The following is a 15269-nucleotide window of genomic DNA, read 5'->3' on the forward strand; positions in this document are numbered from 1 at the left end:
TCCTGTTTTTCCCCCCCAAAGCAGAGATAGTTTTATGATATAGATGCCCAGACCAACTTTATTCAATCATAACTATAGATTTTAAAACTTTATGTTTATATTCTTGATGAAAAAGAAAAAGAAAAATGGAAATTTATCAATTAACTCACAATTAGGTCAGTCACTTTAACCTGAAAATGTATTTAATTAAAATTAGGAAACAAACATAATTTTAAAAAAATGTATCGAAGTCAAATTAAGAGAGGAAAGATGCATATGTCCACCGCATACCACTCTCTCTTTATATAAAAAACATTTTATATTTCTCAAAATCACACAGGTAGTGAGTGTAATCAAATACATTGCCAAAACATTATTTAATATACTTCTCAAAGAGTTTTCCCTTTATGTATGTGGGACATTTTATTATCCCTACAAAAACATGAAACTATTTCTATTGCAGCAAATGATAGGTAACTAAAAATAAGCCAAACAGGAGAAAAATCAAATCTCTCATTTGTATCCGAGTGCCCCATATGTGTTTCCTACCATGTACTGAGGGAATAACATTCTGCGAACCCATGTCTGTCTTTCTGGATTTTCTCCCAGGCTCAGTTGCCAAGGAGCAATGGAGTGGCTCGTGACCCTCTGTACCACTAATTCTGTCCTGAGGGAGTTTAAACTGATTTTCCACATCTTTAAATTCAGAGATCCCGAAGGACCTGCTACAGCAACATCCTGGCAATGACGTGGTGCTGGTGCTGCAGCGCAAATGGGAAAGGAGAGGACTTCTGCATCAACCAGAATGATAACGGAAAAGATGGGGAAGGATGAGAAAACCAGCACCTTAAAACTATAGAAAGTATGACTGAGAAAAAAAACAAAACAAAAAAACCCCAGCTCAATTTGTAACATTTTTAGACTTCCACAAACTATTTTCAGAGTTCACACACTTAAAGAGTCAGGGAGATTTAATATTACGTAAAGGAGAACATACAGCAATTCTCTGAATCTTCATCACTTCCGTCTAGACAGTCATCGTCACCATCACATTTCCACCGAGCTTGGATGCAGTGTTTGTTCTTGCAACGAAATTCCCCAGCTTTACATACATGAGGTAATACTTCTCCTGGATTATCTAGGTTATAAAAAAATCCAAGGTGTATGAACAGTACTGGCTCTATTAATTCATTAAAAGGTTATAACAACTAAATGCTGATTCATTTTATTTTATGGAAAATATAAAAACATGCTAGCATTGTAGTGACACCAATCTCTAGAAGTGAGAAAAATTTAAGTTTTTTCTGATGATAATTATTCTACTAAAATGTTTAAAGATTACCAAAATAACAATAACAACAACAACAATAATAATATACCACATTATGTTTGGTAGGGTTTTTACATTGAGTTTTTAGTTTTACTTTTTAGAGGGCTTTCATTCATAATTTGAGTTGATCACTATAACAATCTATACAGTAGGCCTGGCAAATAATTTTACTATTTCCATCTTATAGATCAGTATGCCAACAATTAATGAAAATGCAATGACCGGCAATAGCACCCATCATTGATCACTGCATTTACTTTGTTGGTCTCTAGGTGGGAGAAAAACTCAGTCCTGGTTAAATATTAAAGAAAGTGTTAAGTTAATCAAAACAATCTCATTATGTACCGGAATTCTATGCAGCACCTTTCTCCATATATTTCATGCCCTTTCATCAAATGTTAGGAATTCAGTTAACTGGGATTTATTCACGAACTAAGAGTGTTAGTATTCTATTATCTCTGAGTGGATTCAGTAGAGTCTAGGAAGAAAAGGGAACATGTGGCGATAGTAACAGTAAATGATTTGTTTTTCACAGACTGAAACAGCGTTGAATTACTAAAAGCTGGCTTATTCATAGGAAAAGCACAGCTGATCTTTCTTTTCCAGTTCTCATGGCTTTCAACTTTACTTTGGATAACGCGTTTGAACTGATGAACTGTCACAAAAACTAAGCAAGAGACATGGAGAGAAAAATGAGAGCTATGGAGAGAAAAAAAAAACATGGCATTTCCAGAACACTTGGTGTTAACACTATCTTAATCTTTGTGTTTTCTCTGCTGCAAGTACGGGAGAGAGACTGTGACCCGCAGGGTAACTGCAGAGAACCTGCTTCGGAGAGATGCAGCAACGCACACACGTGTGTTTGTGGGGCCAGAAAAAAGAACAAAACTGACTAATAAATTCATATGCTTCCTTTCAATCTTATGGGTAAAAAGAATAGGTAGTATGGTAAATGAAATATTCAGTTAGAACAAAGGTAATACATGTTTCTTCTGTCCCTTCCTTCTCAGACAGCAGATACCATATGTGGGAACTAAGTAATTTTTCCTCTCTGTTTAACTCTAATCTTTTTCAATAACAGAATGCTATAGCAGTAAGTTTAGTGATGTCATTTCTGTGAGGTCACTTCAAATAAATTTTGTGGTGTGTGTGTGTGTGTGTGTGTGTGTGATGCCCAAATAGGAAATGACAACAATATAAAAACAAAAAGGGAAGACCATAGGGTCTCCTACTCAGCCCCTGCTGGGGGCCCTTTTCCTGCCACAGCAGGGCATGAGGATGAGAATCTAAACAAAGGGAAGTGCACTCTGGGATATGTCTAACCCCTCTCCAGGATCAAGCTTTTCTTTCAACAATCTGTAGAATTGATCCCTAATAACATGCACATTTTCCTTTCTTTGAGTTTCAAGTCTGCTCAGTTAGACCCTCAGATTGTTGAGGGTGGTACAGTTTCTTCTTTTGAATCCATTAAACCTCACTTTAGAACTAGGCACTTAAGGAATGGTAGTTTAATTAATTTCTTTTCTATAATCATAAAGCCTAAATTTTCTTAGAATTTTGTTGTGCTGTTGTTGGTTTGTTAGGATTTATTTATTTATTTATTTATTTATTTATTTATTTATTTATTTTATTATTATTCCAGTTAAACAAGAAAGTTGGTTTGAGATGTGATCAGCTTCCTTTCCCATTTAGGTTTAACTTGAACATTTTCTCTATTCTCTCTATAGTTGACTTCAAAAAAGATAATCAATTCCATTGCTTCATATTATAAGGACTGAAAAACCCAATAAACCATCAGTTTTCTTTTGATAAGAATTGTACCAATTTTAAAAGAGTGGTTTTCATGTGCCTATTTAAACAATAATCCAATCCACATAAAAATATTCAAATACTAGAGTGAAAGTAAAATTGCTTCTGAACAATTACATCGTTATTAAAGAAAAGGAAAATGTCTAGGGAAAGAAGAGGGAGAGAGATATAGAAACATCAATGATGAGAGAGAATCATTGATCGTCTGCCTCCCACATCCTACACACTGGGGATCAAGCCCACAACCCAGGTATATGCCCCAACTAGGAATCAAAGCATGACCTCCTGGTTCACACTAGTAGGTCAACACTCAACCACTAAGCTACGCTAGCTGGGCCTTGACATTTTTAAAAGTTTGTCTGCAATTCTGGTAAGCTCTTATTTGTTGGATGAGAAACATTTGTTGGTGTTCCTCCTAGTATATGTCTTGTATAAGCTTTTATTCTGGAATTTTTATCAGGGATGCTTATATAACTAACAGCCTTGGAAGATGGAGACAGTACGTCCTTCTAGAGCAGAGAGCAGGATTTTGGTAAATCGAGATATAAAGATAATGTCTCTCTTCAGGACTAAGGTTGGCAGATTTTTTCCAGCAGACTCCTACGCTCTTAAGTGGTGCTATGGACTCATTGTGTGTTCAGCACCCCCGAGGCCCGCCTGTGCATTTTCCTCATATGGATTGGGGTGGGATGGGACCAGAAGAACCAGAGTGGATGTTAAATTTAAGCTGCCTGCTGGGCCACAAATAATAAAATCCTTTGCATCTGATTCAGAATTGTGTCTCCTGTTAGAATTTATGACACACTGAGTGGCTGACATGTTAGCTTTAAACTAGAATGAAATCTCAGACCCTTCAAAATTCTTGACATAATAGTAAAGAATTTTTTTTTTTAAGATGTGTGGTTCTGATTTCCAGTCTCCTGGGACATATGGCATCATTAGTTTATTGTAGCCCTAACCCATGTTTTCCAGATATAATCAGCAGTTATGCCACAGAAACACCATGTTATTAGAGCAGACAATCAAGTCTGTTCAGATTTGTAATTATAGAAGACACATTCTTTTTGAGCTAACATCATCCATTATCAAGAAAATATTTAATGTGATACGTGCTAATATGGGTAAAATGTCAGCTCATAGATGCAGGGTATAGATGATATGTTCTAGAGTTAATATAGAGTTTATTAACCAATGTCATCCCCATATTCAATTTTATAAAAGGTAAAAATAAAATATAAATAAGAAGAAAGCATCCCCTTATAATTGTAGTGTTAACTTATGAATATGAGAGAAACTTGACAAAAGTAATTTTGTTTTTCACTTAGACCTGAATACAAGTTCCTTAGACATTAAGGGGGGAAAGAGTGTAGAAAGCATAGCTTTTGTGTTTGTTTGTTGTTGTTGTTTAATTTGTTTTTCTCAGCATTGACCCAATTGTATGGAGTTGGGGAGCAATGTCATCTGTCATGACTGCCCAGTTGATGATCAGACAATCTACCAATTTTTGTGAGAATCAGCAACATTATGGAACAAGTATATTTGGTATCACATAAGAGAGCCAATGGCATCTATAAAAATAAGATTAATATTTTTATACCTTGCACAGATTTGTATAAAGGAGTTATTAAGTAAATAATTTTTGCACAACTAATGCTTCCCTTGAGATCCTTCAATGTAGGAAGGACAATGTCACACACCGAACAGAACAATGCCTCGCACAGAACCAGGCAAAGAAAGATGTTCCAAAATATCTGTTGCCTGACTTACCAGAATTAACAGAGGGTGATAATTCTACATTACAACCATTATTGTAGTGCCATTTTGTTCTAATTCTCATGATGACTGAACCTATACTGCAGGTGGGTGTTTGGGTGCAGCCATATATTGCTTTCAGTATATTAACAACTGCTACTATGGCAAACTTTGTGGCAGGGTTGTGTTTTGTACTATGAATTTGAAAATTGATGCAAAACTTGTAATTCTACCACAAGGGTTATTTTTATTAAAATATTACAACATGATCTCATATTTTTAATATTACAACATGATGAGAAAACTTACAAAGTAATAAATAATCTTCTAATTTAATCAAAATAAAAAATGAAACTATATGAATCGTGACATGCCTTGCAAGTAACTGCAGGCTCTCAGACATCCTTTCAAACCTGCTATTATAGTATTAAGACCAGGCTTCAGTACATTACGAAGGGAAACATGTATTCTTTTTTTTTTTAAATATATTTTATTGACATATTTTTTTATAGAGAGGAAGGAAGAGGGATAGAAAGTTAGAAACATCAATGAGAGGGAATCATCCACCAGGTGCCGCCTGCACACCCCCCATTGGGGTCATGCCCGCAACCGAGGTACATGCCCTTGACCGGAATCAAACCTGGGACTCTTCAGTCCGCAGGCGGAAACTATCCACTGAGCCAAACTGGATTCGGCGGAAACATGTATTCTAGTATTAACTTTCTTCAGTAAAAACTGGTAGAGTAGTTGCTGGAGTTAATGTCTAGATGCTAATAAAGTAAAGAAAGAAAACTACTAACATTTATTTTATTTTATTTTATTGTTGAATTATCTCAGATTTAGGCCTCAGCTAAGTAATTGGACTTAATACATATATTCCTGACATTGGTTTCAGAAGCATGTGGCATCCATGAACAAGAGTCTATGCCCCTAACTTTACTATTTTTCCTTTATTTTTTTTAAAAAAATATATTTTATTGATTTTTTACAGAGAGGAAAGGAGAGGGATAGAGAGTTAGAAACATCGATGTGAGAGAATCATCTATGAGCTGCCTCCTGAACATCTCCTGCTGGGGATGTGCCCGCAACCCAGGTACATGCCTTTGACCGGAATCGAACCTGGGACCTTTCAGTCTGCAGGCTGACACTCTATCCACTGAGCCAAACTGGTTTTGGCTGATTAAGTTTTTATGTTTGGGGAGTACAGAGTTTCTACCTATCTCTTCATTTGAGCAGGAAGAGGGAAGACCCATAAAACAAACTTTAAGTTGTACTTTGTTGGAAGTATAAGACATTTAATACAGAAAAGCAGATGAAAAATGTTGCTTTAGGTTTTTAATTTTCTCCTTTAGGTCAAAGGGGGATGACCTTCTATTAGATAAAGTATTCTTCTGAGCAGCCAAACTAAGTGGCACATAATCTTTTGTGAGTTCCTACCCAGAGAAGGCCATAAATATATTTATCTAGATGGGGCTTCTAAACTTTTCACTGCCTTAAACTTTTTTACTACACATGAGATTGCATATATCTTAGAGCAGAAGGCCTGTCACAGCTGACCAGATAAACGGCCCGGCCACAGGGGAGCACTGTTTTTGACAGAGAAATCTATCTGTTGTTCCAGAAGGTGGAAAAGGTCACAGGGTACCACTGACGCATAACTGTGCAACGCCACCTTTGGGATCAATATTTTTGCAAAGCTTAAGTCGCTTTCCTGGGAGTAAGCTATGTTGGAAATTTCTCTTTTCTTTCAGGCCACTGAAGAGGCATTTTAAAAATTAGTTTCATTACACTGGACAAAATTATCCTGCTATTTTAATAAATAATACCAATCATTTTGGGGGAGCTTAATTTACTTTTTTGAGATTATCCATGGGCTCATTTACTAACTTTGTATGTTGTGGTTTTCCCCACAAAGGTGTCAAGATCTATAATAATAAAAATGTAATATGCTAATTGGAAGAGACGGCCTTCCGGACAACCTTCCAGATAAGCAGGGCTGCAAGGGAAACTCGGGTCCCAGGTGCCTGCATGGGGCTGGGGGGAAGCCTGGGTCCCAGGTGCCTGCTGGCAGCTGGAGGGAAGCCCCGGTCCCGGGTGCTGGAGGGAAGCCGGTGTCAGCAGCTGGTGGAAGGAAGGCCTTCTGTTGCACGAATTTCATGCATTGGGCCTCTAGTAAGTAAATAAATAAATAAATAAACTCACTTGGTAATTGATCAACTGGGTTTACATATGTTTGTCCAGGTTATGTAAGTTCCAAGTTACTATGCTACACTTGGCCTCAATTCTAGTTGTAGGAGAATTTGACCATGGCATACAAAATTCACAAGGACAAAGAACACAGCCTACTCATTCTTGATGCCTTCCAGGCATGGCATTAGAATTCATCCTCAATTAACCATAGCCTTATGTTGCAAGTTCAATGAGAAACAACCGATGGTATTTTGATTTTAATTCCTTCGGTTTCATCTGCTTCTGGTCTTCAAAAAGACACATATAGACAACGATTGTAACAAGGAAAGAAACTCACATGTGCAAGTTGTTCCGTTTTCATCTAAAAGTTGATTATCAGCACAAGCACAGACTCGGCCTCCTGGGATGGCCAAGCACAGTGTACTACAGCCCCCGTTATTTACTCGGCACATATTGTCACCTGCAAGCGGAATGAATGACATGTGTCAGAGCTCTCTGACTCCATCCGGTTATATCCAGGAAGTGTAGGTAGACTTCAATATGCACACCCCCCCCCACACACATACATATTACATATTCATTATTATATAACTAATTGATTAATGCAGCCAGCATTTCTGCTCAATGAAGTCCAGAAATGTTTGAAAATACATGTTGTGCTGATGCCAGGAATTTGCATGTTGGTTGTAGGATAATGATCTGAGTGTAGTTGGGTACCGGAAGGGAGAGCGGGGAGGAGAGAAGACGGAATGGCACCTGTCTAGAGTCATTTCCCAGGTTAGGAAGTCGGCGTTTTTTTGGAAAGTAGACCACCAGGACTTGGAAAGTGGCTTTGGATCCCAAGTGAACAGAAAGCAAGTGAGCTTGCAGAAGGGGCAGGGCATTGCTCCCCTGTGCCAGGAGCGCACTGGCATGTCAGTGCATTGAGGATGTTTGGGAAGCCTTAAGAATGAGCAGCCTTGCCGAAACCAGTTTGGCTCAGTGGATAGAGCGTCAGCCTGCGGACTGGAAGGTCCCAGGTTTGATTCCAGTCAAAGGCATGTACATTGGTTTAGGGCACATTCCCAGTAAGGGCGTGTGCAGGAGGCAGCTGATCAGTGATTCTCTCATTGATGTTTCTAACTCTCTATCCCTCTCTCTTCCTCTCTGTAAAAAAATCAATAACATATATATATATTTTTAAAGTGAAATTCTCTTTAAAAAAAAAAAAAAAAAAAAAAAGAATGAGCAGCCTTGCTGGTTTCAGGAAACTGTGCAACACACGAGGGTAATGTGTTATCCCAGTGGACCTGAACGGCACAGACTCTGACGAGGCATGCACAGACATCAATACACAGGCACAGGGGGGAACTCATATGTCCACTCTCATGAACATATGGGAGATTCAGATAAAACTGAGATAAGATTTTTGAAGAGGCTTAAGATTCCGTTTTGTAAAAATGTAGGTGAGAGTGAATAAAATTTAGGTAATCATCATTTTGATGTTATTATTCCTACAAGTTAGATAGGCCAGGAAGAAAGTGCATTTTCTTAGCATATATGTGTAGAATAGTTAGAAAGAACTCTGCAATGCAATCCAACTGGCAGTGTAAATATCAGGGTCATTTTACATGGCGGCATTTTCCAAAGTATCAATAAAGAACATTTTGAAAATATTAGTATATCTTATTCAAACATTAAAAATAAAAAAAACTTTTCATTACTCAGAAACATACAATAAAATAATATAGTAACTAAAACGACATTGGCAGTTCAAGTGTAAGTGCCAACACTGTGACTAAAGTGACAGACTTGGTTATTGCACTGTGGGCCTCAGGGGTTGGAAATGCTGTGTAGAAATTGTTAATAAATGAGTTTAAAGAATACTTAAAACGTTGCCCTGTGCAATAAATACTTAACTCATCCCCAGACATTATCATCATGTGCCTGAAGATCAAAAGTATATAAATATTTCTTTTCATTATTCTGAGAAATAAATTAAATTTGCTATGTTTATAAAAAATGAAAGATACACTTTGAAACTAAGGAAACTAATATTTAAAGCTATAGAACAATTTCTAAACTAGGGGGATAATTAAGCTTGGTTCAGACTTTTTCCAACAGCAGAAGCAAAAACATTTCTAGGCAGCTTCCAAATATAGGTGTATTTATTCCACAACCATGGAATAAAAATTGAATATTTCATATGATTCTTAGGAGTTTTATCTATGTTACATATCATATGCAGAGGATTAAATTGTATGCTCAACATTTATTAAAAGTCAGATTCTGTAAAATTAGAATTACTTCAAAAAATTGATAACTCTGAAAAATTAAAACCATAAGAAATAAGAAAGTATTGAAAACAATATTTTAGAACATATTTTCATATTGAAACTATATCTAAATATCACACTCTTGAAATTAACAGCAGGACACATACTTATTAGTTTCATTGAATGCATAATTTAAGTAATTAGAAATATAATTATTCCAACATTTAAATACACTTCCTTTCTGTGAATACTATCTGTTGAAAGAGAGGAATTGATACTTGGCCTGTCATAATAAAAATCTAAATTATTTTAAATAATTTTATACCTCCTATTAAAAGTTCTTAGATTTAAAAAATAATAATGGTATCTAATATTTTTAATTTATTACCTAACCATATTCCCAATAGAGCTCTATGATAGTTTTTATTAAATTTCTAGTAGCTTACAAAACTATTTATGTAGAGATATTATCTTGAAAACACGACTGACTACAAATGGCATTAAAATTTTATACATAAATATTAATTAAAAAGTTTATCAACATATTGATAGCTATCTTTATTGAAAATCATTATGCATCAATTTCAGTGCTAGTTACTTTAAATATACATTGAATTCAATTTTTAGAATAAAACTTATAAGAAGATTTTCTCTCATTTTTAGGTAGGAATATAGGTTTAAATGACTTTTCCAACATCTACAAAAAAGAAAAAAAAACTTATTTTAAAAATAAGAATTTATAATAAGGTTTATTATTTATTTCTAGATAATAATAATAGTGGTATCATTTCATTATTATCATCATTATTTCTAAATAATTAGAAAACGGATTTTTCTTTATCAAAAATTATTGATCATATATACTCTAACTTATTTATATATGACAAAGTTCAGAAAATAACATACTAAAAACAACAAAATAAAACCCTAAATAAAGTTTCTTTTAAAGCAGATACTTTTAAAAATTAAATCTATAAGAAAAACAAATGAGGAATAACTTTCAAAATTAAGTTCAAGATAGTGATCTATCTGGGCTAAAAGCTTTGTCTTTTTTCCTCCAATCTTAAAACTTGAAGAAATAGATATTTTCTGTCACTTACAATATCTGGCACAGACTGTGTGTTTGATAACATTAGTCACATTGATGAATGAAGACATAAATGAATGAATAAAACTTTTAATCAGCTATTTGAATGATAGAAACAATCATTTGGGGATGTAGACATAAGGTACATGTATGTGGGTAGATATATCTGTTTCATTAAGATAAAAAGAATATTCTTATTTATATGTAAGTATACATATATACTTTGGCTACATACTTATCAATGTAAATTATTTAAAGGCATATTATCTATAATAATAAAAGCAAAATATGCTAATTAGACCAGACAGGATGTCCTTCCAGACAAAGCTGAGGCTGTGACGGTGGAGCCCCTTGCATGAATTTCATGCATCGGGCCTCTAGTAACTTTTATAAAGAGTAATAAGGACATATGATATATTAAAATATTTCCCAAACCTATATTAATAGATGGATTTTTTAGGCCTCAGTCTCATTAATAAAGTATCTTTTACTTATAGCAAATGGTGTAATATATGAACAATTAGTGTAAAGAAATCCCATTGTTGCATTCTTCCTTTTATATGAATTTTCTTCAAAATAGTGGAAGGAAAAACTCCCTTTTCTATATGCCTCCTAAACTCTTGAATTCTCAGTTTTATCATATGAGTAGTTAGAAGTCTCTGAACCTAATATGAAACATAAACCTATGGGAATATTCTTTTCACTTGAAAGATAGTCAGAATTACAGTTTAGAAGAGAAAATAAAAGTTGTATAAATACTAGATAAATTATGTATTTCATCTAGGATAATTTCAGAAGAATCAGCTTTGAATGATGTCAATCTGAGACAGGATAAAATGTGTCATACTTTTCTATATTTTATAATTATATGTTCATTAGAGACCATTTTCATTTGACTTCTTTGAAGCTGTGTGTGTGTGTGTGTGTGTGTGTGTGTGTGTGTGTGTGTATACCTTAAGAGTCTCTTTAGTATGGTTATATATCAACCTTCCGGAAATAAGCTGACATGTTACGCAAAAATATGATGAGTTTGTCCTGATCTGGAGAGATCAAATTAGCTAACTATTTTTCTGACACTAAGTCTAAAAGAGTTTAGATATTACATTAATAATATTCATGATTGTTTTCACAGTATTCCTGTGGGGTAGGATTTGTATGTATATGTATGATATTATGAATCATCTATTTACATGTGCATATATATATATATATATATATATTCAGAGACATATATAAATATTACATATACATAAATGTAGTCTATATGATTTACATATACAAATTATGCTAAATACATTAGTCTCACATAGAGAGAAAAAAAAAGGAAGAGAAAGAGAGTACAAGGCTATATAAAACTAGGTTATTTCACTCCATTAAGAATAGTGCTATGTACTACTTAAGGATTTGGTTTTCTATTCAACTCCAGCTATTTTATCCTTAAAAACAAACAAACAAATAAAAAAACACAACAGTTTAGCAAGACAATTGTTATCCCAAGTTTATGTGGCACCAATTATATGTTTCTAAATATTTATTAATATTGATGGTTCAAAAGATGCAAAGAGAAATGCTGCTGAGAAAAATTATAACATGGGTAAGATAATATGTCTGTATTTAAACATCTGATTGCACTTTGCTTCATAATCTAGCTTTTTTGATCAATGTAGTAAAATAAACTAAAAATTTAGATACTAAGTAGGTTATCCAATTTCAATGATCATTGACTGAGTAAAATAGACGTTGATCTGGTATCCTTTCTATATTATATTGTCTGTTCAAATGATTCAAGTAAGTTCTTTGCCACACAGAGACTGGGTAGAAAACAAACTCATTGATTATTTCACCTAAACTAATAAAAAACAATCAATCAATTTGGCCAAATGCATTCTATCAGTAAGACAGTTTCTAGAATAAATACTGCATAAATAATTTAGTAATCAAGGATAAATTTTCATTTTAATGTCCCTTTGATTTCCAATCTTTTAAAAGTCATTTTAACAAATACACTGTCCATCCAAAGAGCTGCACTAAACAATTATATGTCAATGACACTGTCTAAACACCAAATATATTCCTCATGAATATTGAAATATAATCCTCATATGACATGTGTTTTTGTGTATGACTGTGACACATTATTCATTTAAATATTTTTTCAAATGCTTATATGCAAGGAAACTTACAAATATATGCCTCTAGATTGAGAAATGATGGGGCAAATTAATTAATGTAAAACACAAGTACTGCTCTAAGTCTTACTCTGATATATATCTATTCCTTATAAAATATTTTTGGAGAAAGCATTTCTTATCCTTGTTAAATCTTTATGATTTTCCCCAAGTTTATATAAAAGAGAAAGTATCAGAATCTGGTTTTAATCCCATATCCATTTTATAGTTAGCTGAGATATATATTTTTTTCATACATTGCATTTAGTTGATCAACTTTCTAAACCAACTAGAAGTTTAAAGAAATTGAAAATTATGAGAATGTCATGGAGTTTGAGTACAGTGAGTATAGCAATGACATTCAAGATAAACAAGTACAGAAGAGAATGAAAATAGAAAATGTGATTATATACTGATTGGTGTAATAAAATCCAGAAAATTAATCAATATGGAATTAAAGAGAACAACAACCCTGAAAACAAGACACCACCAGAGATGAGAAGGGTTATTCCTATTCATAGTCTTGGCTCCAGTTTAGTGTAGACAAACAACAATGGTGGCTGGAGGAGGGACAGGAAGAATGTGAATGTAACAGGAAACATTAGCATTTGATTTATGCAGGCAATTGTTCTATTCTTTATTTTGTGTCCACAACTATAGTTTATACCATCTCAAATTATTTCATTTTAGCTTTTTAAAGATAATTTTATATTTTATTAGTTATTAAAGCTTTATATATTTCTCAATCTATGTACTTCCATTATTTCATGAAATTGCATTTTTATCCCAATGAGACAATTGTAATATAGTAGAAAAAATGTTCTTAATTGAGATAGTTTTCTTTTAACATCCCCCTCTTAGCAGAAATATCTTCAAAATACTCTTATTGCTAGATAACTTCCTATTAACAACATGTGCAATGAAACACTCAGGATATAATTTTTCATCCTAAATGCATTGAAATCTAGGCTCATTAAATTCTCACAAAAATATTTCCATTAAAAAAGAAATAATAAATTTAGAATCATAACAAAAATCTACTATGTACTTTGCAAATGGTTTTCTTTATTTAATCACTAAATTCCAAGTCATGGTATTTGTGGGTGGCTGAATAAATCTTAATAAACATAAAGTAAAGCATAGAATATTATCTGATTTTAATAAGACATGAATATTATGGTAGATTATTTTACTTTCTTATCATCTACATTAATTAGGTGCTTTTCAAATGTACATGAACTAAGATAAAATATATTAAGATATTGTTAAAATGCAATTTCTTTATATAATGAATTTTAAAATATTTCCCATAATATTTAGTTCCCAACCAAAGTTTTTCTAATGGCTCACAATAATCTTTGAAAACATCAAAAATATTTTTTTATTTACTTTAAAAGACTCCTTCTGTGAAGACTGGATCAAAAAGAAATATTTGGAGAAAACATTGAACTTCTCTTAGATATAATTCCCAGAGTTACTCAATCGGGCTATTTTGAATAACAAAATAATACATTTTTATGGTAACAAATTCCAAGATGTGCTTGACTTTGAAGTGACTGAACACCTTTTATCATAGCATTTCAGAAACACTGTCGAAATAAAATATTTTTGTAACCACTGAAGTGTTATTATGTTTGAAACTCAGAAGCAATTTTACTTGGTGTTTAATACCTTGTTGCTTTCGTGGATCATAAATCTGAAGCCCAAACAGGGGTGGTCTTTCTTGCCTCAGTAACGTCACCGTATTTGTGATCAAATCTAGTTGAAAAATTGAACCGTTCATGTAATCAGTCCAGAACACGTAGTCCCCATGATGTGACAGTCCAAAAGGATGGTTCAGCTCTTTCCCACTGTAAACAACCTGTGAAAGGTAAACACATTGTGTAAGTTCAGAACTGACCGTTAGGAACATAGCTAAGTATTTAAAGTGGTTTACAAGTACATATAACATAGAGTGAGCCAACTAATATCTTAACTCATATTTTCTTTCAGTATATTTGAAAAATAGATTTCACAGTGTGAGCATATTTTTCTGTTTCTAGAATTTGTTATTTGAAGGAGACCATTTATATTTCATTTATTTAAATCCTCTCATATTTGGCTTTACACGTATGGTCAAGAAATGCAAACGTTAAAATGACTTTCTCTGACATTCTTCCCTGTGTCTTTTTTTTTGTTTGTAATGTTACAGATTCATATCCTGGGATAAAAATTAACCTGAGTAATTAGGGTCATTGTGTACATTGCAATATTGCTCATCCAATAACCAAGGGATACAAGGTGGTATTAAGACATTGGGAGTAAAAGGGATCTTTCTATTTTAATTGAGCAATTGCAATTTGAGGAAATTTAGGAGCTGACAGGAAGAACACAAATATTTTAATTTTGAACAAAATAGTAAATAGTTAAACTAGGTTAGTAGGCTAATTTCAATTTTAATTATCTTTTTTTTTTTAAAAAAATATATTTTATTGATTTTACACAGAGAGGAATTGAGAGGGACAGAGAGTTAGAAATGTTGATGCGAGAGAAACATCGACCAGCTGCCTCTTGCACACCCCCCACTGGGGATGTGCCCGCAACCAAGGTACATACCCTTGATCGGAATCGAACCTGGGACCCTTCAGTCCGCAGGCCGACGCTCTATCCACTGAGCCAAACCAGTCCTGGCTCAATTTAAATTATCTTGATAACTTCTT

At 33.7% G+C, this 15269-nt stretch overlaps 1 protein-coding gene across 1 annotated transcript in view; it reads right to left on the reverse strand.

Moving 5' to 3' along the window:
• The window catches only part of LRP1B (LDL receptor related protein 1B), a 1553318-nt gene that overhangs the window by 608982 nt on the left and 929067 nt on the right, over window positions 1–15269 (reverse strand). The window contains exons 14-16 of the mRNA XM_084892846.1: window positions 14242–14431; window positions 7398–7520; window positions 977–1117 (exon numbers count right to left, since the gene is read on the reverse strand). Of these exons, the coding sequence (XP_084748972.1) occupies window positions 977–1117; window positions 7398–7520; window positions 14242–14431 (454 nt within the window). The remainder of the gene's footprint in view (window positions 1–976; window positions 1118–7397; window positions 7521–14241; window positions 14432–15269) is intronic.

The sequence above is a fragment of the Pipistrellus hanaki genome (assembly GCF_964339955.1).
Source record: "Pipistrellus hanaki genome assembly, chromosome: 8".
NCBI lineage: Eukaryota > Metazoa > Chordata > Mammalia > Chiroptera > Vespertilionidae > Pipistrellus > Pipistrellus hanaki.